General features: G+C 42.8%; 1 protein-coding gene across 1 annotated transcript; it reads right to left on the bottom strand.

Annotated features, from left to right (window-relative positions):
- Positions 1–88: 88 nt before the first annotated feature.
- On the bottom strand, positions 89–21,621 carry LOC131367354 (protein FAM222A). Its single transcript, XM_058412722.1, has 3 exons — positions 20,827–21,621; positions 13,483–13,617; positions 89–3,110 (listed from the first exon to the last, which is right to left on the bottom strand). Exons 2-3 carry the CDS (start codon positions 13,571–13,573, stop codon positions 1,834–1,836), a joined length of 1,368 nt encoding a protein of 455 aa, XP_058268705.1. The 5' UTR covers positions 13,574–13,617; positions 20,827–21,621; the 3' UTR covers positions 89–1,833.
- Between the last annotated feature and the right edge of the window lie 414 nt (positions 21,622–22,035).

A 22,035-nucleotide genomic window follows, 5' to 3' on the forward strand; every position in this document is an offset into this window, starting at 1 on the left:
TTCTGGAACTAATGGCAGCCTCCTGGCCTGGTTTCCATCAGCACCTCGCTCAACTCTCTCTCTCTCTCTCTCTCTCTCTCTGTGTGTTTGTTCTCGATGCCCTTGAAGAGCTGATAAAAGAGGCGGAGGAGATGTGTGCGAGCTCAGGTCACACTGAAAGCTGATTAGCCCCTGTCCCCGGGGTGGATAAAGCCAGAGCAACGTCAATGCCCTGCCCTCAGAGGGTATCGCTGCTCTGCTGCTTCACTGCCAAAAGGCCCCAACTGCCACTCGAATGACAGACCTGGAAGCTGAACTGCACAACCACAACCCCTGCTCTCCATCACCTCGTTTTATGACAAATATTTGAAAGCAACGTCGTAATTTTGTTTACACATTATAAATGACTCGTCTCATGTACTCATTATGCTCTGTTTATGCCAAGATAAGCGTGACTTTACAGCTAGTTCAGAATTTATGATTAATGTCTCCAGAGGGAGTGACGTTAGTACCATCATTCATTTTTTTTAAAAAAGAAAAACAAACGAGCAGATTTTAAAAACATCCCTAAATTAGATTTTATTTGACAATCTTAATTGTGGAGGGGGATCCAGACAGTCATACATACAGTAGTAAATACTCAGTGAAGCATAACATGGGGAAAGGGCTAATCTGCCAACATTATAATTGCACTTTTTAAAACATCTAGCCCACGGTGTGCCATTTTACCCCAATGCTGCTTCAAGCTAGTCCATTCTGATGGATTTAAAAAAAAAAGAAAAAAAAGTGGCAAATGTTTTTTCCCCCCATATCCAATATTCAGATATCCGGGTTGTATCGCCTTACATGGTACAGAAAATCGAATGTCAATAAATAATGAATAAAACATGTAGAACACTGATGCTGAAATCCAGTTGAAACTCTTAAGACTTAGTCACAGTAACGCATGTGGCTTCACATCTGGTCGCTGATGGAGCCAGCTCAGTAGTGTATGTCTCCCAGTCTGTTTCTCAAATTCATAAATGCCATTTTAAAAAAAAAAAGAAAGAAAGAAAGAAAGAAAGGGAAAAAAAAACAAACAAACACTGGACTGGCTACAGTAGACAACGATCAACTAGATCAACTTGCCAGAAACAGGTAGAAATTTGGATTAAACCATTATAACATAAAAAAAAAAAATCATTGGTCACAAACAGAGATGAAACAACTAGAATAAAGAATCTTATAAATATGCCTGTCTACTAATAGACACAAACATAATACAGAAAAAATTCAAGTTTTCTTTTTAAATGAAATGTTCTCCAAACCAACCCATGCCAGAGTCATTTTAATAGATTTTTTTTTTTTTATAACAGTGCAATTTGAAAAATCATAACTATTATGATTTAGTACTAGCAGGGCTATACAAATTTCTGCCAACAAGAGTTCACTAAACATATATCACCAGTTTAGTTATGGTTTTGGAGTAAACAGACCTGAAGTGTCAATGTCCTGCAATAGTGGGCAGTTTGCTTCCTGTTGAGAATTTGGCAGCTAATCTGAAATGGTTCCATTCAGATCATTTGGATGAGAAGTAATGGTATGATGCCACAAAATCCCTGTTGCTGCAAAATTGTGGAATATGAGACCTTCTTGAAGTACATGAACTCAGTCCAGCTAAAGTGAGTTAAGCTGCAACTCCAATCTTTTGCGGGGAGTGAGAAGCACTGGTACCCTTTTAAGCTTTGCAGAAACCCACTGAGCCCTTTACCAAAGACACATCCACAAAAGGCATGTCTGATAGCAAATCTATGCTTCATCTCCTAATCCCAACAGTCCACTTTTGACCTTCTCGAATCAGTTGTCTGATGCCCCCTATCTGAACACAGGCAGCTGGATGTGCGTGGGCTGAATGGCCTCGTACCCACGGCCCAGCATGCGCTCCTTGATGCAGGGTGGGTGAATCTCGCTGATCAGGCACTCCAGAGACTGTAGGCTGCTGCTGAGCAGAGAGGCCTGACACAGGCTCCGGCCGGGCAGCCCGCAACACAGGCCAAGCCCTGGGTACTGCTGCGGCACACAGTGGGCTTGGTGCTGAGGCCGGCCATGGCTGTGGCCAAGCCCCACTGTGCCTGGGGGCAGATCCTGTGGGTTGTAACAGTCACTGTCAGGTGTAGCAAGCGTGCTGTTCCAGTGAGGTGCAAAGAACTGGCCAGCAGAGAAGTCACCATGTGTGGCAGCACAGTTCAAAGGTGATGAGCCCACCCGATCAAGTGTGACACCCGTTACACAGGTGCCTGTGCTTAGGGCATGAGCCCTGTATGGAATCTGAGTGGTACCTGGGGGCAAGCATACATCTGGAGATCTGCTTATGGTAGCTCTGCTGCTGCTATTGGCACTGTACCTGTGTAAGGGACCCTGCTGATAGTGGTGCTTCTGCTGCTGCTGCTGATGTCTCTGCTGCTTTGACTGCCATATCGCATATTCCATAGTGTCCATGTAGCCCGTAGTCTTGGCCATGTCCATGCTGAAGCTGGAGTCCAAGCAGGCTGTGGCTGCTTGATGAGATGGGCTGGAATGATCTTCCACAGTTGTCTGAAGCCCTTGGGCGTGGGATGTCCTAGCCATTTGTCTCACTATGCCAAGGGATGCATGGTCTGAGTGGGAAGCCAGAGCCAAGCTTTGCCCACTAGAGAGAGATGTAGCAGAAGCTGGTACCATGACATTGGGTGGCACTGGGACGTTGTGCACCTCAGGAAGTTTGCAAAGCTCCAAGCTGTATGGCCTCTGCCTGTGCCTGTGTGCCAAGTTGTTGCTGCTGGGTGGTGCATAAGGTGCCACTGCCATCTGGATTGGTGACAGTTTAGTCCTCTTGCCATCAGAGCTCTTTACTATGCCTTTGGTCACAGTGGGGGCCTTGACAATGGCCAGCAAACCCTGGTAGCCACTGGAGTAGGGCTGGGAGTAAGGGCTGTAGCGTTGGCCTGTCGTATCCAAGCCATTGACAGTCCGGCCAATTTGTTTGTGCTGTGGGACCCTGATATTGGATGGGAAGATCTTGATGGACAGTGGACTATCTGCCGTCTTCTGTGCGTAGGCGTCCAGCTCAGCAGCAGAGGGGTACCGTGGAGACTGCATTGAGCTCAGATCACCTGCAAGTAGACATGGTATTAGTTACATAATGGTAGAGAGAGTATGTAAAATACAAATAAGAAACCACACTTAACCACATCACTTTCAAAAATCTGGAAGCAAATGTATATGCAAGTATGCTCTAGAGGTCATTTGATAACTATACAGTGTAAATTAGGCTGAATATACACTCCTGTTACAGCCTAGTTGATGATCCTGAATCTTGCACAAGGAATATGAACAAAAACAAATATCCCCAATTGAGGATTTTGCTGTCTGACAAAGCAGATTGTTCTGCGCTCTTCAGCATAAACACAAGAAAGTGATAAATACTGGATGAGTAAAATGATCAAGGAGCAGACATAAGACAAGAAAAATCGCCCAATAAAAATGGAGATACAGGAGTGTCTGCTCTATCCCATTTTTTACCCCCCACACTCACTTCCTCTGCCTCATTTCCTCTTGTGGATGTTCATCCTTAGACATCTGCATCTTTCTAAAAACTCATTTTGTGGAGGGAGACACCCCGGGCAATGTTTGATCAGTGCATTATGAAATTAATTTGGTCTTTCTTCAGGACAAAATTGGATTACCCTGGGAAATCAAGAAAGAGATGACGAGAAGGAGGGGGGGGGGAGCTAATTTTGTTTCAGTGGCTTGAGTGGAATTCATTTCATGGCATTTGGCTATGCAACCCACTTAAATGTAAGCACAAGTCAGCGCTGGAGATCAGAAGGAGAAGGAAAGTGCTAGAGTCAATCACCTTTGGATGAAACAACGCCTGACAATTTCCCAAAACAACTATGATGTTTGATACCTTCAAAATGAAAGAGGCAGCAGACAGCAGATGACTATGGTCAATCAAGTAAGAAGGCAAGTTCTTTTGTTATGTGCCTTAGCGATCGTCATAAATAACTGGCCCACAGTATAGATTCCATGTGTTACTGATGCTCTGCAACTTCCACAGATGAGCAAGCATACATTACATGGTTACAGGGCCATTTTTACAGCAGTGAGCCTAACCTGAAGTCTAATAATGGAAAATCTCCAGGGGGGACATACATTCAATGGTGTACGGGAAAGCTGGAGGGACAATCCAAAATTGGATTTAAAGACCATTATTCAAGCAATTTCATGGGTGTTTAAACTGCTGCAACTAAGAAGAAAAAGTGCTCCAGTTCCAAACTGTGGATCTGCTACCAAAAATTATGACCACTCTTCAGAATGACAGTTTTATGGAATTTCTGACATGAAAAGAAAAGTGCTAAAATTAAACTAGATTACTCCAGTAGTCAGCAAAAGCCACTGCAGCCTCCTTGGAGGTGACAGGTAGAAGGGTTTTTCGGTGGGAAACCGTCCCAAATAAGACAATTCAGTCTGATTCCGATAAAAGAAGCCATTACAAGCGATTGCTCGAGAATGTGATGGTGATCTCGCTTGTTGTTCCTGTTCAGGATTGATTTGGGACTTCATTTCATTTTCAAGCCCACAACGAGCTTCCAACTGTGAAAATGATTCAATCTACAAGATCCATCTCATAAAGGAAATAAATTGGGTGTTTAAAATGGAGGAAGGAGGAGAAGAGGAGAGTGCTACCAATGCATCTTGCTGCAAAACACACTGCCTGCAGTCACACAGTGCTCACAGGGGGTCATTCATCACGATGAAGCCCCAGAAATAGATGTACAGGTGGGCAGAAATTTATGTCATTGTTAAGAATCTGTGAAAGACCACAGATCATGACAGCAGAGACTTAAGCGTGTGCTGCTTTGATCTGGCCTGCTTTCAGGGGCTGTTTGGGGGAAACACCTAAAACTTAAATGTTGATGTTGTACCGCCTTGTAAATTAAAGGATTCAGATATGCAGCAGCACTCTCCTCCTAAAACGATCATTTTGCACACCCCAGAAGCTTGGCAACATAACGTCATGGAAATATTGGTGGATTCAGTATGCATAATGAATTGCAGAGTAGTTTGGGAAGTGGCTAAGTTGTTGCCAAAGCTGTGGGTTGTTAGCCACAGAGCGTGACAGAGGGAAACGATTAGCATTCTGACCCTAAGCACTTAATCACATAGAGCAGACCAAATGCTAACCTCTTTGACTGCAACGCTGTCAAGGTCCACTCCAAGACTATGGACGAATTTAGTAGCCCATCTGCTCGAAGCCACTCAAGCAGACACACTGCTAAATCCAAACCGTTATTTGCCGAGTGTGCCTTACCCAGGGGCTTCTCAGAGTGCTTACCAATTTACACTCGGTAAGTCTTTTAAGTGGCTTTCCTCCCTCTCTAGCATCAGGATTGCCTGAGGTGGGACACATGGGATTCAAACGCGAGTGCTCTTACGCATGCAAGGCCATTACCTGGAGCTCCCAGTGCTACAGCTGAAAGAACGGGAATCAAACACATGCTGCTTCACTGCACAGCTCAGAGAGGCAAGGTCAACCCTTCGATCAAACAAAGCTCTCAAAAGTGACTTCTATTACATTAGGTCGGCCCTGAAGGGAAGAGGGGAAGCGAGAGCGACTCTGAAATCTCAATTAACACTCGGCTAATTAACTTCACACGCCATTTGATACAGAACAAACTCTTTAAAGTAGGACAATGACAAGACCAGTAACCAGGGTTGGGAACGTGGTATGTTAAAAGGTTTGGAGAATGGAAACAAAATGTATGAAGATATGGGACATGGCATTCATTAGCTCCAAAACCTGTGCAAAGCAAAAACACAAGCACAAATGCTGATGTGCATGCTGGAAAAAATTCTAAGCATATGAACGCACACAAAGCTTTCAGCCCAGTAAGCTACCCAATCCTTTTTCCCATGATTGCACTTAAAGCAGTACCCTCAGATCACAGAGGAGACCTCATTGTTTTGTAGCTGTTTGAGTTAATCACCTGATTAACTGGGAAAACAGCTGAGGCTAAAAAAAGAGCAGAACTCTGTCCCTGCATTTCCACCAGGCTTACAAAAACACCAGCCTAATGATCAAAAGACAGGTCTACACGTGGCATCATTGCTTTAGGACAAGGCTGATGCTAGAAAGTTAAAGCCATCAGTCTTAGCTACAGGGATTAAAAAACAATTTGCAAAGAAATATGGGAATAATGTTGTGTAGTTCATTGTGTGCTTCTGATCACTGAATTTCTAATAATCACTTTGGACATCTGTACTGCTGACAGAAATGAAACTGATGATATCCATATAATCACTCTTTGCTGTACTAAAGATCCATCACAGTATTTTATTTTAGTAAATATTAACTGCACTGTAGGATCATCCAGAGGACAAGGTGTGGCATTATATACAGTTTATTTCCATCTGTTCAAAAAATGTTCATTTTCATTATCATTTGCAACTCTACATTTAAAATTCTGTTGAATGACCTCTTTTTAGTGACTAACTATCAACAAAAATGTTGCCATTTGTTGACAAATTTGAACAGGATTCCAATGATTTGCGTGCCTAGATGATGCACAATAATGGGATTGAATGCTCACTGCCCCATTTAGCTCTATAACTCTTATGAAAATTGAGAACTGGAAGAGATTCATTTGGTCAGGAACCATGCTGTCCCATACCTGCTCTATGAACATTTTTCAGTGGAGCAATGGACATGACTGGTAATGCCAGGGTTGTTTTTTGTGTGTGTGTGTTTTTTTTTTTTTTACAAATTGGGGTAGATAATGTATTGCTAAAGACTAGGAGAAGGAAAATCTGTGAGTGGATAATATCTGTATATCCAGTACTAAATTTTGCTGAAACCTGGCAAGCCTGGGTAATAAAATTACCTCTTTTGTGAACGCCTCAATCATTGTGACATTGGAGTGGGTGCATCAACATTTGAGCTGCTGGACTGTTAGCTGGATGGCTGCAAGTTGTTTAATCTCAACTGCTTACTGGCTAAAAATTCACTAGATGAACGCATATATCATGTAAATCAAGTGTGATAGCCTCTCGACCTAAATTTGTTACGTTATGCTGTTAATAATGTTGTCCTAACTCACCAAAATCTATAGTCACAAACCAATAGCTAATTAGCTAATGTTCTAACAGATCATTTAGTCCCAAATTCCCAAAAAAGGCTTACACTACATACATGCAATATAACTGCAGTAAAATAGAAGTCAAAGCCAGACAAAAGTTTATGCTACATTTTGCTACTCTCTCTCACTGCATTTGTTGAACGATTGATTCAGCAGCACTCCATTAGTACCACAAAGGCTCGGCTGAGTGGATAAAATGCTCCAGTTAAATCAGGTGAGTAGGAGGTAATCATCCTCTTTAACAGAATTACACCAGTTAAAACATGGCAGCCTGAAATGCACGATGTCAATTTCAAGTGTGCGCCAGATCGAAGGGTATGTTTTAACAGGAATACCTCACCACCGCCAAGCTTTCACTGACACCAAACGTGGTTATGGAGCCGTGGTGAGTTTGCAAGGCCATGAACCGACTCCCTCAGGAGAGTCGCGCCCTCATGAAATGTTCCCAAGCTTGCACAGAATAAAAGCTCCCATTATTAATATTAAGAGACATTAATACTAACTGACATGAATCCAAAAGCAGGCATCCATGTGTGGAGGTGTCACATTATAATAGCAGGCTGCTGGGAATGTGAACGCGGAGCCTTTAGTACATTGTTCTCAGCTAATACCCGGCATATATCTGATGAAACTGGTCCTGAAGTTTTGCAACGGCAAAAAACCTGCCAATGAAGTTCATTTGATTAGACGTGTCCGTGTCAAACAAATGCACCCTGTTCACCTCATCAGTGTCTCTCTCGTGGGAGGCTGTGCGAGAACAGAATAACCGGAGGGGTCAGCGCTTATTTATCTGTGCTTGAGAAGTCAGGCACAGACGAGCCAGGCTTTTTACACGAGTGTTACTTTCCATTTGGCTCAGCACTGTGGGAAAAAAATTGCAACCATGCCTAAACAGCCTAACCGGAGGCACAGCTCTTCCCACAGCATTGCTCCCATTACTACTCATCCGCGTGATAAGAAGAGCCACATAGCACTCTCAGAGTTTCAATCACCTCTGTATTCACTCGCGACTGAAATGCTTTGTTTAGAGCTGTCACCATACCAAATTTCTTACATACAAAGCAAGATTGATAACGGGGGGTGGGGGGGGACGGACGAGTGAAAAGCTTAATAATAGCAAACCTGAATATCTATGATCATTTCTGTTTCTCAATCTCAGTGAAGCAAATTAAACCTCCATCATATAAAATGTTTAATGAATAGGAACCAAAACCAGAGAGAATGCCTTGCTATGAACGTTTGAACGTAAAGTCTGCATACAGAGAGCGGCAGGTGATGAGGCCGGATGATGTTGCTTAAACAGCAAATACTTTTCATGAGATTACTGCAATATTGTGATCATATTCCTTAGACAGAATTGCATATCACTTGCATTTACATTAACTTGCCTGAAGCCATTAAAATGTGCACAAGGAAAAGAAAACTTTGTCATTAAGCAGATTCGCTGGTTTCTGATCATGAAGACAATATCTCATGCTTTCTAAAGCAAGATAATGACAGAAAGGTGCCAACAGGCCTTTAATTAAACCTCTAATTCCATCACAGGCTTTTTTCTTATGATTTTTTATACCACAAGTTCATTGTCATTTCATTTAAGCAGGATTAAATCTGGTTGAATTGTGCAATGCGTTTGGGATAAACATTTATTCTGTTGTGTAATACCTGCTACAACAATTACCTATTTGATGTGGTTTTTTTATTGCCTACTTATCACATAAAATGCTCAAAAACACCTCAAGCAAATAGAAAACCTTTTTTAGCAATATTACATGTTTTTTTTTGAATATTGTTCTTTCCAGCTTTCTGAACTTTCTCTAATTAGATCATGCGCATAACAGTGTTTGGATAGGCAACACGACTGCCTTTCCTCTTAACATTAACTATAGAAAATGAAATCTCTATTAATTTGCTGCTTCAGACCACTTTTTGGTTACATTATCCACATCTGCACAATAGTTGGCAGAAAAGAAAAGAGGGGGAAAAGGCAAATTATTCACTCCATTCCATTTATTTGTATGACAAATAAGCATCAACAAAAAAAAAATTAATGATCGTGACGGGTCTAAAGGCAAAGCCCCGAGTTCTGCCTGGCAGATGTGGTGCTAACAGTCACAACATGTTGCCAGGAATGTGGCTGACTGATAAATCCTCAGGGCTAAACACGGTCCACGAGTTGCTGAGGCAGACATATGCACTGTATATTCCCTACAGCCCCACCATGGGCTCCTTTCCAGAATAACAGATATGACACATGCCTCCAGGCAATTGCAACTCCAACGATTCATCAGCTGCATTTCATGCCAACCATTAAACCTCCAGAGATCCAATGAGGGGGATGAGAATAATAGTACAGCAGTTTCAGTGAAGGAAGAACCCAAAATCAGCGTTGGGTGGAATAACACCTAATATGGCTCAAGCCTTAGACATGTAAAGCACTTTGGATTCGGGGTGTGTGCTGAGTGACATGAGCTGGGACTGTCAGAGCACATCAGGCTCTGGACACAGAGAAACAAAAGTGTGTGTGTGTGCGCGCGCGTGCGCGAGTGAGAGAGAGAGAGAGAGAGAGCGAGAGAGACCTAGCGAGCGTGAGAGAAAGAGAGAGATGCCTGAGGCTCTGCCTGTGGCAAACCAGGGCCCTTCTGTTCCAGCGTTTAGCAGACAAGCGCTCCACTGATTCCAAATTAATATTTAATAACATGGCAGACAATGAGGTTTTTACCCCAGCTGGATGAGGAAGTGGGAGGGTAGGGGGCACATGGAGATTTGCTCCAGTTGTTCAAAAAAAATTGGAAAGGCTTTAGCACTGTGCGTGTGGAAAAGACAATACAGATAGCTTATTGATAAAAGGCTCATTGTTAGCCGACAGGCTCAATTATCTTTAATGCGTATAGTCTCTCTATCTCAGGATCTCAAAATTGTTTTCTCTCGAACCTTTGATTAAGGTATATTTCGGACTCAATTCGGTCGAAATTGCTTGCTTTATCTCTTCCCTGATCTGAACTGAACAAAATCCAATCTTAATAGGAAATGATGCATACCATGTACATAGATCAATTAGGTGAACACTAGGCAGGCTCTCTGCACGCAAATAATCAGTGAATAATAATCAATGTCCCTCAGTCCCGATGGCCCAGGACTTAAGAGGACGACAAAATGCACTCTCGTTAATTGTGAGTGTAATGCATGCTGACAGTAATGATAATTAACCGACTCTGAAAGCCATGTTTATGAAAATCACTTTGAACCGCTTTTATAAACCGAGACAGTGCGGATTTAATATCATGGAGAAGTCTATAGGGGTTGCTCAGGCGGTGTAGGGTTACTCAGCCCCTGCCTAGTGCAGAAATTAGATCAATAGTGTATGATGTGTGGACTTGCGAAAGTCCGAGTTGCCCTTAGTGACCGTGTGAAACTCTCAATTAGAGAAAGGTCAGTGGACTCTAACATTTCGAAACTCGACGCTCCAGCACTCCTTTTCTTTAGAAGCAAACTCATCTTCGTAGACATCCCACTCCAGAGAGAATCTGCAAAGCCATTATTGAGGTTGGAAGCTGAAATAATTTCTGAATTTCTATAATTCATAATAATTTCTAAAATAATCCATTTGAATTACATATCACATGAAATAGGACAGCTTTGTGGCCTAAAAGAAATCACAAATAGCTAGCTCTCTATAATGATGCTAAACCCAGTGCTTCTTAAATAACGTGATTTAGGTAATGTCCAGGCAGTTTTGTTGACTGCTGCCAGTCTTTAACGGCTAAGATTCACAGTTAGCTGCTTAGTAAGAACAGAACTATTTCAGCACAACATAACTGTAGGTACACGTATCCTTCATGTCTTAACGTCTTGACTCCAGTTAACTCTATTCCACTTCTCTTCTCTTCACATCATCGATGCATACATCTGTGATTGGCTAAAGGAGTTTGGTGCATCTATTTTTCTCTGGGATGCTTTACAATTTACATAAAGTATATATTTGTCAGCTGTAAAACAAAACATTTTAACATGCCACCCATAAAATTCATATTCAAACACTTTCTCCGAAGTCCTCTTCCTCAAACAGTTTGATCAGCACAATGCAGACGCAGCAGATCTAATCAGCCTTCGGTCCTCAAACACAGTTTTAGACTTTGTGTCACTTCAAAGTGACCGACGCTGTTCTTCCGACATCTCCTCCTCTGGGGAACAAAACTGCCGTCTGTGATGACAGCCGCCCTTGCAGGGGGAAAGCGTGTCAGCCTGCACGGCATTCGTCAATGCCCTCATGAATTAAATTAAAAGATGGTGCGATCGCTGTCACTGATAAGGAGCACCGATTGATCTGCACTGATGATAAACCTGGAACTCTGGGAGTTAGTAGAGACCAAGGTGAACCTCCTTTCCATCTCTCCCTCCCACCCTCCCTCCCTCCCTCCCTCCCTCCCTTCCTCTCTCTCTCTTATCTAACCTTCCACTTTAGTCTGCTATTCTTCTACCAGAATTGGAGAGGCCTAATTAAGGCAAATTAATTCCAGCAAATAGCCTAATTCATTAAGTCACGTTTTGCATCAGAGCCCTCGTTTTTTTTTAATAAAAAAAAAAAAAAAAAAAACTTGTATTAAAGTAACCTTATAAAGTGTGGGTGGCACTGCTTGGATAAATATAAGAGACAGAAACGTGGATCCTATATAATCTTGAGCTAGTTATCTCTCACTCTCTTTCTCTCGCTCTCTCTAAATGTATATAATATGTATAGATGGATAGATAGGTTGGTCTAAGTTTTCATTTCTACTACACAGGCACAGAATGAAAACGTATCCACCGCTCTCGGTCTTAATGGATAAAAATCCATTGTCTGGACAGAGGATCCATCATCCACTCAATATGGTTAAACCATGAAAATCAAAGGTTAGGTTACCTTAGAAAATTGAATTTACCATAGGATGTTTTTTTCAGCCCTTTACTCCAATAAGTCTTTTTTTTGCTCCATCTCTCTGCACCTTGTTCATAAAAGCATCCGCCGCAACAGAGGCTTTCTGAGCACGGCCGGATCTGGTGAAACGGTTCCAACGCCTCTGGTTAAACAGCTAAGCTCTACTTCAAATCATGTGTTATTGCAGCCAGAGGGGTCTTTTGGTCTTCCAGATGTAGTGGAGATGGAAGAGGCTTTTAACTTTCCACATCAGACACCTTTAGTGAGTTGCACAACCAAATCCAGAACAAAGGCCTGTCTGGGAATGAAATACGGGTTTATCATGAAAAGGAGATGTGAAATGGCTACGCTGGTCAACTGTACAGGTGTGCGTTAATGCCACCGTGAAATATGCTCCAGTTTTAAAGCAAGTTAGCTGATATTTAAAAAACAAACAGGCCTCAAATCCCTGTATTACTAAACAGGATCGCCATTGTGAAGATGTCTTTACACAATACTTCTTGAAAAAGGAAAACTGGCAGAAAATTTGATTTTTTAATTTCTGGATGTTGAGTAATATTGAATAAAACCACTGAAACCATAAAACACACAATAGGCTTGTTAGGTTGTCATGATTTCATGGTGTTCTTATCAAACAGTTGGCTTTTATAATGCATCCCTGTCTATCATCTTTTTCTTTTACATTTATTTAATAAGTCCACATTTTCCTACTCCACCTGAAAACACACTACAGCAACCTGTTTGTCGGTACAAGAGATGGAAACCAGTTACACTGCTATCTCTGTCGCTACTTCTGGCATGATCGTAACTTTAGTCATACGAAACAGCCATCAAGAAGAACATGGCACTGCTGAGAAGTACTAAAACTAAGTGTTGCCTTTCCTCGCAGCCACACTCTCTTTCAGCTGTTATCAACAACGTGATAAATGCTGACAGGAAGCGTTTATGATAAAGTGGCTTTAGAACATGTCTTAAATATGAATTTAAAACAAATTCATAAAAGTTCTGTAAAATGTTTTAAAGTGGTAAATCTACCATGAAATCATTTGACTATCAGTATCCCATCATTTCGTCATGTTTTATTAAACTAATAGGCTAGTTATCAGTTATCCTTGAATCTGTTCAAATAAATACTTCCACGATTTAATCTTCTAAATATATTGTTTTGCCGTATGAAGCTGCTACAGTTATCATTCTATGCATTTTTCAAAACAAAGTGACAAAAACTCCATCAAGAATCTGAAATAAATTCACATTGAAGCACATTTAGCTAGCTATATTTACTGTTAAGGGAAGAAAAAAAACAACTGTACAAGCATCAGCTCTGTACAACCCTCGTATTAATCTGTTTATGACAGCCATCTTTGATCCCCAAGTAAGTTCCTAATGATGTAATGAAGCTGAATAAACCTGCGTGTCCCTCATGCTTACTTTTCAGGCTGACGGGAGCGTCCAGGATCTTGGCAGCACACGCCGGGTGCTGGGCGGGTTGGTTCTGTCTTCTCGGCAGGCACGCCAACATGATGCAGCTTTTAGGCTCTACGGCTGCGAGAAGCCTCGAGGAATCTGCGGGGAAGGCAAAGGAGAATCACTTTTGAGTTTCTAATCTGTCAAGTGTGTGCTAATCTAGACCTGATCAGATGCATATACTTCCTGTTTACAACTCTTCATAAACATATACGAAGTAGCTAAGAAGAAAAAAATCCTGTGGCGCTTAGCTTTGTATATGTAAAGCGTACTGTATGAAATGTCTACTCTTTAGGTGCACAGAAACAAAGAAGATGGTAATGTAATGACTCAGCAAGCGGTTGTCTTTTTGGTGGGATTTGGTGGGCCTGAGGTGCATGCTGAGTGCTCGACGGCTCTAATCAATCTCCCAGCAGGCCATAAATCTCACCTCCCTCTGTTCTCGGCTGCTAAGCTATATAAAGACGTACATCCACAGGCAACCCTGACAGGGATAACAACACAATGCCACTATAGGATTAACATCCCAGGCAAAGCAGGCCAGGCTAGCTTTATCTTTCCAGGCCTCTACAAATGAAAAGCATCTATCTAGATGTCCCTTCTAATCCAATTTTCATCTTTCTTTTTTTTGGATAATCCTTTAATTTAGTCATTTGACAGGTGGCCCCAATGACATGAATGTAAATTATCCAGAGCAAGCCACAGCAAATGTTTTTTTTTTTTTTTTTTTTTTTAAAGCCAAAAGATGTGAGGTTTAACCTGCTATGAGTGAAATGCGAGTGTAAATCAGGGCGAAGGGAGGTTTCTTTTGAGAGCAGGCAGCACAACACAACGACTTTTACATTTAGTAAACTGAACCGGTCAGTGAACGGATCAATAAGTGTTTAAAACTTTTTTACCGAAAGCACACAGATCTGTTGTACTACAAGGAAGGAGGATGATGGGGATGATGGAAAGACAATAATGTTTTAATAGTTTGTGTTCTTACACTCTGACATTTACCTTTACCCCAATCATTCTATATTCAATTACTTTTTATTTTAACAAATTAATTTGCCGTCCTCATGAGATCCCATGGCAGTAGCTGGCCTAGTTCTTAGTCTTTAGGCTAATGACTGTTGACTCTTCATATCCTTCATTTTATTTGATTCTCTCTCTCTCTTTCTCTCTCTCACAAAGGCTGGCTCACTCTCCCTGCCTTTTTTCTCCTGAAATCCCTCTTTGATTTATTTCCCGTCCAACTTATTACTCTCCTTTTTTCCTGCTGGTTCCACACGACGGCTGCCCGAGCAAACTGGAGGGGAGAGCTTGAAAGCCATCTGTATATACTTGATTGCCTACACCTCAGAAGGATAAAAGAAACAGCCTGGCTTTCATTCTTGTCAGGAGCCTGGAGAAATCATACACCCTCCACCCCCATCTCACACACACACACACTTTTTTCTTAACACAGTATGCACAGAGAGCCTCTCTTCAAACCAAACAGCCGGTCTGTGATCACAGACAGCTAAACGGCTAAAAAGGCTTTCTCTCCACTATTTTGTGAGAGGGCCAATTTCACAACAAGGCTTCCATTACTGCACATTTGTCAAAGGAAGATACAGGTTTTGGATGAGGGGGAGAAGAAGCGGGTGGATTTGTGTGTGTGGGGGGGGGGGTAAATATGGGATCTCCCGGGAAATGCCTGCGCAGCTTTATCAACAGGAAATGAGAGACAATTGTGAAACTGCCATCCATTACTCTCGCAAGTGGCTGAGGGATAAAAATGCATTAAGACACCCGTTTTCCCCACTTTTTTTTTTTAAAGACAGGACAGCAAAGTGCTTTGTTTATGGAGAACAAATAAGAGTGTGCAAAACGGAGCATGTGCCGACCCTATGGCATATCTTTTAATGTTCGTCCCACCGTACAGACTTCGGTCGCATGCGTTTTCCTCCTGCTTTTAGCAAAGTGACTGTTTTAGTAAGCGTGCACAAAGGCTTGAGAAATCACAAACAGCCCGGAGGAAAAGTGCTCCCTATCGGCAACCTAATGTCTCTTTGAATGACAGCCGGTCTGTCTCCTTAATTCCATTACGCCAAATGGCCTTGAAAGCTTCTTTCTCCAGAGGATGCCGTTCCGCTCTTTCTGCGCCCACGTCGTGCAAAAGGCAACTCGATCCACGAGTCTGACATTCTTTGATACCGAGATATAAGGCTGTGCAGTTATCAAACTGTGAATCCTTCATTCTTTTCCGTCCAAGAACGGAGTCTGAGCCAGCATTCTGCAAACCTGCTTATAGGAGTTTTATCATCTAGTCCACCTTCGGTGCTATTTTTCTCCATGCAGAACCTAATGACCCACGAAAGCCTAGTATCCCTCCACTGAAGCGCTGATTTCACTTCCCACAAACTCAAGCGCCGAGCAAGGCTGACAAAACTTTCGACCAGAAAGGACAGCAAATCCTTGCCACTATACTGCATCAGCCTCACCGATAAGGCCGCTCATCATTCTCCGCGCTGCCTAGCGAGGGCCTGCTGGGGAGATAAGTGTCCTGCACGCCACTGCCGATCTTTTGTCTTCCAAGGATTTCTGATAAGATCGCCTCGGCAGACAAATTGTCCCCTCCGTTCTGGTATTTTAGCCTTTTCATCTCTCTCTCAAGCCTGGAGGTGAACTAGATGGAAGGTTGTCGAATTGTATGTGTGCCAGTGCGTAGCTGGGAAAAGAGGAGTGCATACATAGATAAGGTCACGTTGCAGAAGGAAAACAGGAGGGGGGGCGGCTTTATTCCCTCATGTGCACGAAGGACAGAATGTCGAGATCCTTTTAAATCAAATCTTATCTGTGTAGAATCCCTCTGAGGGGCAGAGCGTGAAACCAATGGATTAGGCATGGAAAGCTAATTGCGTGACTGGCAAAAACAAAGTAGAATATTTTAGTTCAGCAAAGTAGCAGAAGCAAAGGCTTGTTACGTTTTGGTTTAGATTGAAGCAACTGACAGAAAAGCCAGATTTGCATAAAAATAGCAATCTTCCTCTCTTTACAAACAAAAAGCCATGAAGCGCAACCTGCTCTCATATAGAAGCCACTTAAAAATCCCTCACTTTGTTTATATCTTTATACAAACTATAGCACTTAAAGCTTATGAGGTGAATCTAATGAGTAAAACCAGAATCAAGTAGCCTCAACAACCTTGCACTCCTACTTAAGCATCCATATGCATGCGCACACACTCACACACTTACACACACATAAAAGAAGCACTTCCCACTCTCAGCTCAAAATCCTGAGTTAATAATTAGATAATAATGAAAAAAAGGTTTAAGCCTGGCCCTCTTTCACTTGCCGGTTAGATAGGATTAGCATGAGTGTGCTATGGTAATTTCTTCTCCTTCCCCTCGGTGTCATCCTGCCTACACGGCGGGGGAACGAGCCACGTCGCACCGAAATAACACACTGACTGAGGCAATATAGCGCAGGCTTGACCGATGATGAAAACCTATCACAGCTCTATATTACATTTCTGTTAGAGTCCTACTAAAGTGACATGCTGCCATTAGGTCCACTTTCCAACATTGAATCCTGTCCAGCTAATGTATCTCTCTTGTCATTAATTGAGAGAATCAAGTAACCTGAACAAAATTGCCTTCACGAGGAAGAACGGCTAATATATTTGTAGGCTGATCAAATAATATAGCTGCAGCCATGCAAAATCAGGTTTCCATTGACTTTATGTGCATCCTGCAGGTTTGATCTATGAGAGCTGGAGTCCAGAAACAACCCCCCCCTCCCACCACCACATCTAAAACCGATGGCCTGGCCTGTGGACTTTTCCAAATCACTAACTCTATTATGAGTGACAGCAGTGGAGGAGAGGGGTGGCCGCTCTGCCACTTCCTCCAGCAGGAGCCCTCAGTGTGACGCTGGCAATCCAGCAGGAGCAAAAGCTGAGCGCTACATCAAAAGGCCACATTTAGCCTTGCTGAGCGAGAAGCAAAGAGGCCACGGCTGGCTGGCGACGTCGCGCCAATCGGCCTCCCCTCTCCGTGGAAATGGGATCTTCTCTGAGCAGTGAAAAGATAGCAGAGCTGTTTCCCGGAGGATGGAGACCGTTTGACAGACAACGGCGGCGGCTTCATCCGTAAAGCTCCTCATGCATTTTTAATGGAATCTATTACTTCAGGATTAGGAGATAAGAGACCAGGGCCCTGGTTAAATTTCTGATAGTTAGCATAATTGGGATCAGAGGCACAGAGGAGACAAAGATTTTTCCCCTCCTTTTGAAAAGGGTAACCTCTTAACCAGATGCGCAAAGAACAAGTAGCCTGAGATAAACAGCAGCTCGCTGACTCACATTAGCATCAGACACTGTAATAAAAAAGAAGGGGGAGGAGGAGGAGGAGAAGGTTTCAACAGAACCTTTAGGAGCATTTCTTCTCACCTGGCTGCGAGGTGTAAATGTAAATATGCTCTGTCAAATGTAAATTTACCAGGCCAACTGAATTAGCTCCTGCTCCAAAGAACATTATTCCACTGGCAACTATTTATGGCTAGATATTTCACTGGCTGTCATATACTGTGGCAGCTTGTTACAGAAGTTTGCTCTTGTGAGAGTCTTGTGTGTGTACAGCAGACATTACTGGTACACAGAGCAGAACCCGTCCTGTGTGCTTTGCTCCAAGCACTCCTCCGCCCACCAAGCATGCAGGGCAATTCATTACGCTGTTAAGGGTCACTGCTTCCTTCAAGTCATTAAAAATGGTAATAAAACAAAGAACTCGGAACAAAGATTGGCCAAATGTTTCCCGCAGGCTATTCACACGGGAAGAACACTTACCCCCCCTGAGTGCTTAATGAATGACTTGGCATAGAAAGACCAAAGAGTTCCAGGAGAAAATGGACTTTACTTGGTACGCGCTAATCTAAAGTGACCTCCACCTGCTGCCCGCTCGATGAGAAAAAGGTTAGACTGCTAAGAAAGCAGGGCAATCGTTTCCAAAGCCTTATATAATGTGAAATTGTCTTAAATGGATTGGATTTTTTTTGTTCAGGTGGCAGGAAAATGCAGAAAGCAGGCCAGAATGCTTCTGTAATCTTGAGTAAACGCTTTCAGCAACCTCCCCCACCTGCTTGAGCCACATTACCCCGTAGTCCCCTTTCACCCCGGCTCCTCATCCCATAAAAATAAAGAGACCAATTAGGCAGATTTCAAAGGATGGCAGCCGGCCTATAATTACACACGACGTCCTTAGGAGATAAAAGGTGATTACGGTGGATGCAGAGGGAAAATTGCTTAGCAACCGAGAGATTGACATCATCCCCACAAGTGGAGCTTAGCGACCAGGCGTCCACTCTCTGAGGTCACTCAACCTTCCCGGATCACCCTTATCTCTGGCTTTGTTTAATAAACAGGCTAAATGTATCGACAGAGCAGCTTTGTGATGACTGAGGAATGCCTTGTGTAATCCATTGTGTATTGCAGGACATTGCTTCTACTTTTTCAATTTTCAAAGCGTCTCAGGAAAACATTAGGCCAAAACAAAGCACAAGAACAGCTTTAGCACACTTCGGATAGACTCTACATGTCTCTGGAACTGTACTGGAAAAACGAATGCCATTCCTCCAAAGGATATTACCTCATTTGGTGTTTTGATGATGGTGCTGCAGAATAATGTTTCAAATGTCACACCAGTATCTCTCGATCTTGTGACTGTGAAGGACAAGGCATGCAATCTACATAATTTTCATCCTCATCAAATCATCAGCCCTCATGCCCTGTGGATAGGGTATGGAGTCATCCTGGAAAATTCTGTTCATCGTATGATGAAGGTGATCACTATAATTAGGAGAACTTAGTACTGATTTGCAATGAGCCCTCTGTCTAAATGGAATCCAAACACGGCAGCAAAATTTGTCACCCGTCTGTGCTTGGATGTCAAAAGTGACTAGTCTCTAGAAATAAGATGGATGTGGCTAACCACAACAGGGCACATATGCACCAATAAAAGGGCGTAAGAAACAGTAGCTTGTCCCAAAGGCATCTTGGCTGAGATAATGAGGAAGTGCAGTGGTGTTTTGAGTGCAGGCCCTAAGGCCATTAGCCAGCAAATGCGGACAGAAAAACTGCTGCAGCAGGGAAAGAGAGCGGTCAGGAAAAAGAGATGACAAATCCCATGTCTTCATGGAGAGATAGTGGAAATGCTGATAGGACATAACATTAGGAGACAGTCCACATCTTCATCTCCACCATAGTTTGCCTGCTTGGCATATATGAAATGGTAATAATTGGCACTCAACCGAAACACCATGACACAAAAAGCCAGTGCAAACCAATGAATTATACTAATACGCAGCCTCGACCTTTGTCTGTCGGATACCTCGATGACTGAGCTCATGTACAGTACCTGCAATCGAAAAGTAATTACTCTGGCTTTAAAGGTCAGCACATTCCTTTCAACACCCATCTGAGTGGCATCTGAAATTAAGATTTTCCTTTTACCGCTTTTCACCATAGCACTTGTCAAACATGCAAAGCTGGTCCTGTGGAACCACCATGACATATGAATAAAGCAGTTTCCTTGAGGCTTGGCAGACGGCTCTTTTGGTCTTTTTCTACACTTTAATTACGTTGCCCCTTCTGAAAGGCCACAATGTTTATTCCGCTGCTTGGATGTCCCAAAATGTCAAACGACTTTATAAAGAGCCGGGACTGTAGGGATGAATTCGTAGGGCTACCTCATGGCGCTCAGGGCAAACCACGATCCTTTCTTCTTTTCTGTTTATAAAAGTCATTCCAGACCTAAATCAGGCTCTAAATGAATCTTACCATCCTGGCTACTGAGAGCTCATTTGTCAGGGCCATACTTCACCTGGAGCTGACTGATTTTAGCACCTTCCTCTAAACAGGTAAACTTCTTCAGGGTTTATGGGCCTGCTTTTTTTCTCCCAGTAGCCTCGCCCGTGTTGGCAAAGGCTTTGAAAAGGCCAATAATAGTGCACTTCAAAGCCTTTTCCTGTAACCGCGGGGACTCTGGCATACAAGGCCCCCTTTTATTACAGCCACATCCATCGGGGCGGTCAGCTGACATGAAAGGCAGAGACGCATTTCCGACAATATGGACTCAGACAGACACCATTCAGGGCAATTCACCATTAAAAAACAGACACACACCCAAAAGGTTTCATTTCCTTGCAGTAACAGGAATGTAGACTAATCCGACCACTTTAATTAACGACCGTCCTGTAAGGCGCACACACACAGATAAAGGCTACAAAGTCACTTCCCTGTTTACATGATAAATGAAAAGATTCATGGGATATATTTACCATAAATGGAAGCGTCGATGCGTTTCCTAGATCCAGGCAAGCCTTATTCCCTGAGAAATCATGCCTGTCGTCTCGCTCGGATCCGTAATATCACGGTTTTTTATTCGGTCCGTTGCTTTTTTTTCCTCTCTCGTCGATGCGTTCAGGACTGAATCCGTGCAGTCGCTCCCCCCCAAAAAAACAGGTTATCCAACCGCCTGTTAAATTGTCCTATGGAGGAATTATGAAACACCGATGCCGTAGTTTAAACCCGATTTTTTCCGTTAATTGTCCTGAATGCATTTAATCGGTTGTGACCGATTTCAATCCCAGCTTCGTGTTCCGGTTACGGTGAAGCGGCTCCCGTACGTGCCGCATATCGGACTCCGTTCACCGACCAGAATAAGGGGGAAAAAAGCTAAAAGCACCTGCTGCTAAGCTTTCTAGCTAAACACGGTGGGTTTTGCACCTCTGCTCGGCCCAATAAGCTATAAAAACAACAAGGAACTTCCAAAAACAAGAACCAAGTAGGATAGAAAATTAAAATATCGCTAATCTAACCTAGCTGAATAGCTAACAAGAGCAAAAAAAAACAAATAAATAGGCTACAAGACTGTTCTACTACACGGTGCAATCCATTAAAAACCGGATAAAAAAAGGCAAAGTTTACTTCGAATAAAACAACGAGTTTATATTATATAAAACAGACAATCCGGTGAAGTCGCGGCCTTTTAATTCAGGTCTGTGTGTGTATGTGTGCGCGTGTGTCCCCGAGCCGAGACCGCTCCGCTCTCCATGCCTGACCATCAATACCGTCTGTGTACACACAACAACGGCTCATTCTGACCATTCCACTAACCGGAATGTTCAACCAATCAATTCTGAGAGATTGTTTGAATAAATCATCTACTCAGCCAATCGGAGTGGGGAGTGGGTGGGCTCGCGGTGTGACGCAATCAGCGTCAGGGCGACGGCGTTTTTCCTGACCACGCTGAAAATCCGTCATTCGCTGTATTATTTAAAGAGACAGCAGATTTTTTTTTTGTTGTTGTCGTTGTGGTAATGTGCTGATTATAGCTCAGACAATGGCCTTTATAAAGGTTGATAACATACATAGTGTGACATTTACAGTGAAATGTCATTACATACATAGTGTTTAAATTCCTTTAAATAATTATTAGTTTATCTTTAACCCTCATATGTCCATAAGGTCCCACAACATCTCTTTTA

Source organism: Hemibagrus wyckioides, linkage group LG16 (genome assembly GCF_019097595.1).
Source record: "Hemibagrus wyckioides isolate EC202008001 linkage group LG16, SWU_Hwy_1.0, whole genome shotgun sequence".
Classification (NCBI taxonomy): Eukaryota; Metazoa; Chordata; class Actinopteri; order Siluriformes; family Bagridae; genus Hemibagrus; species Hemibagrus wyckioides.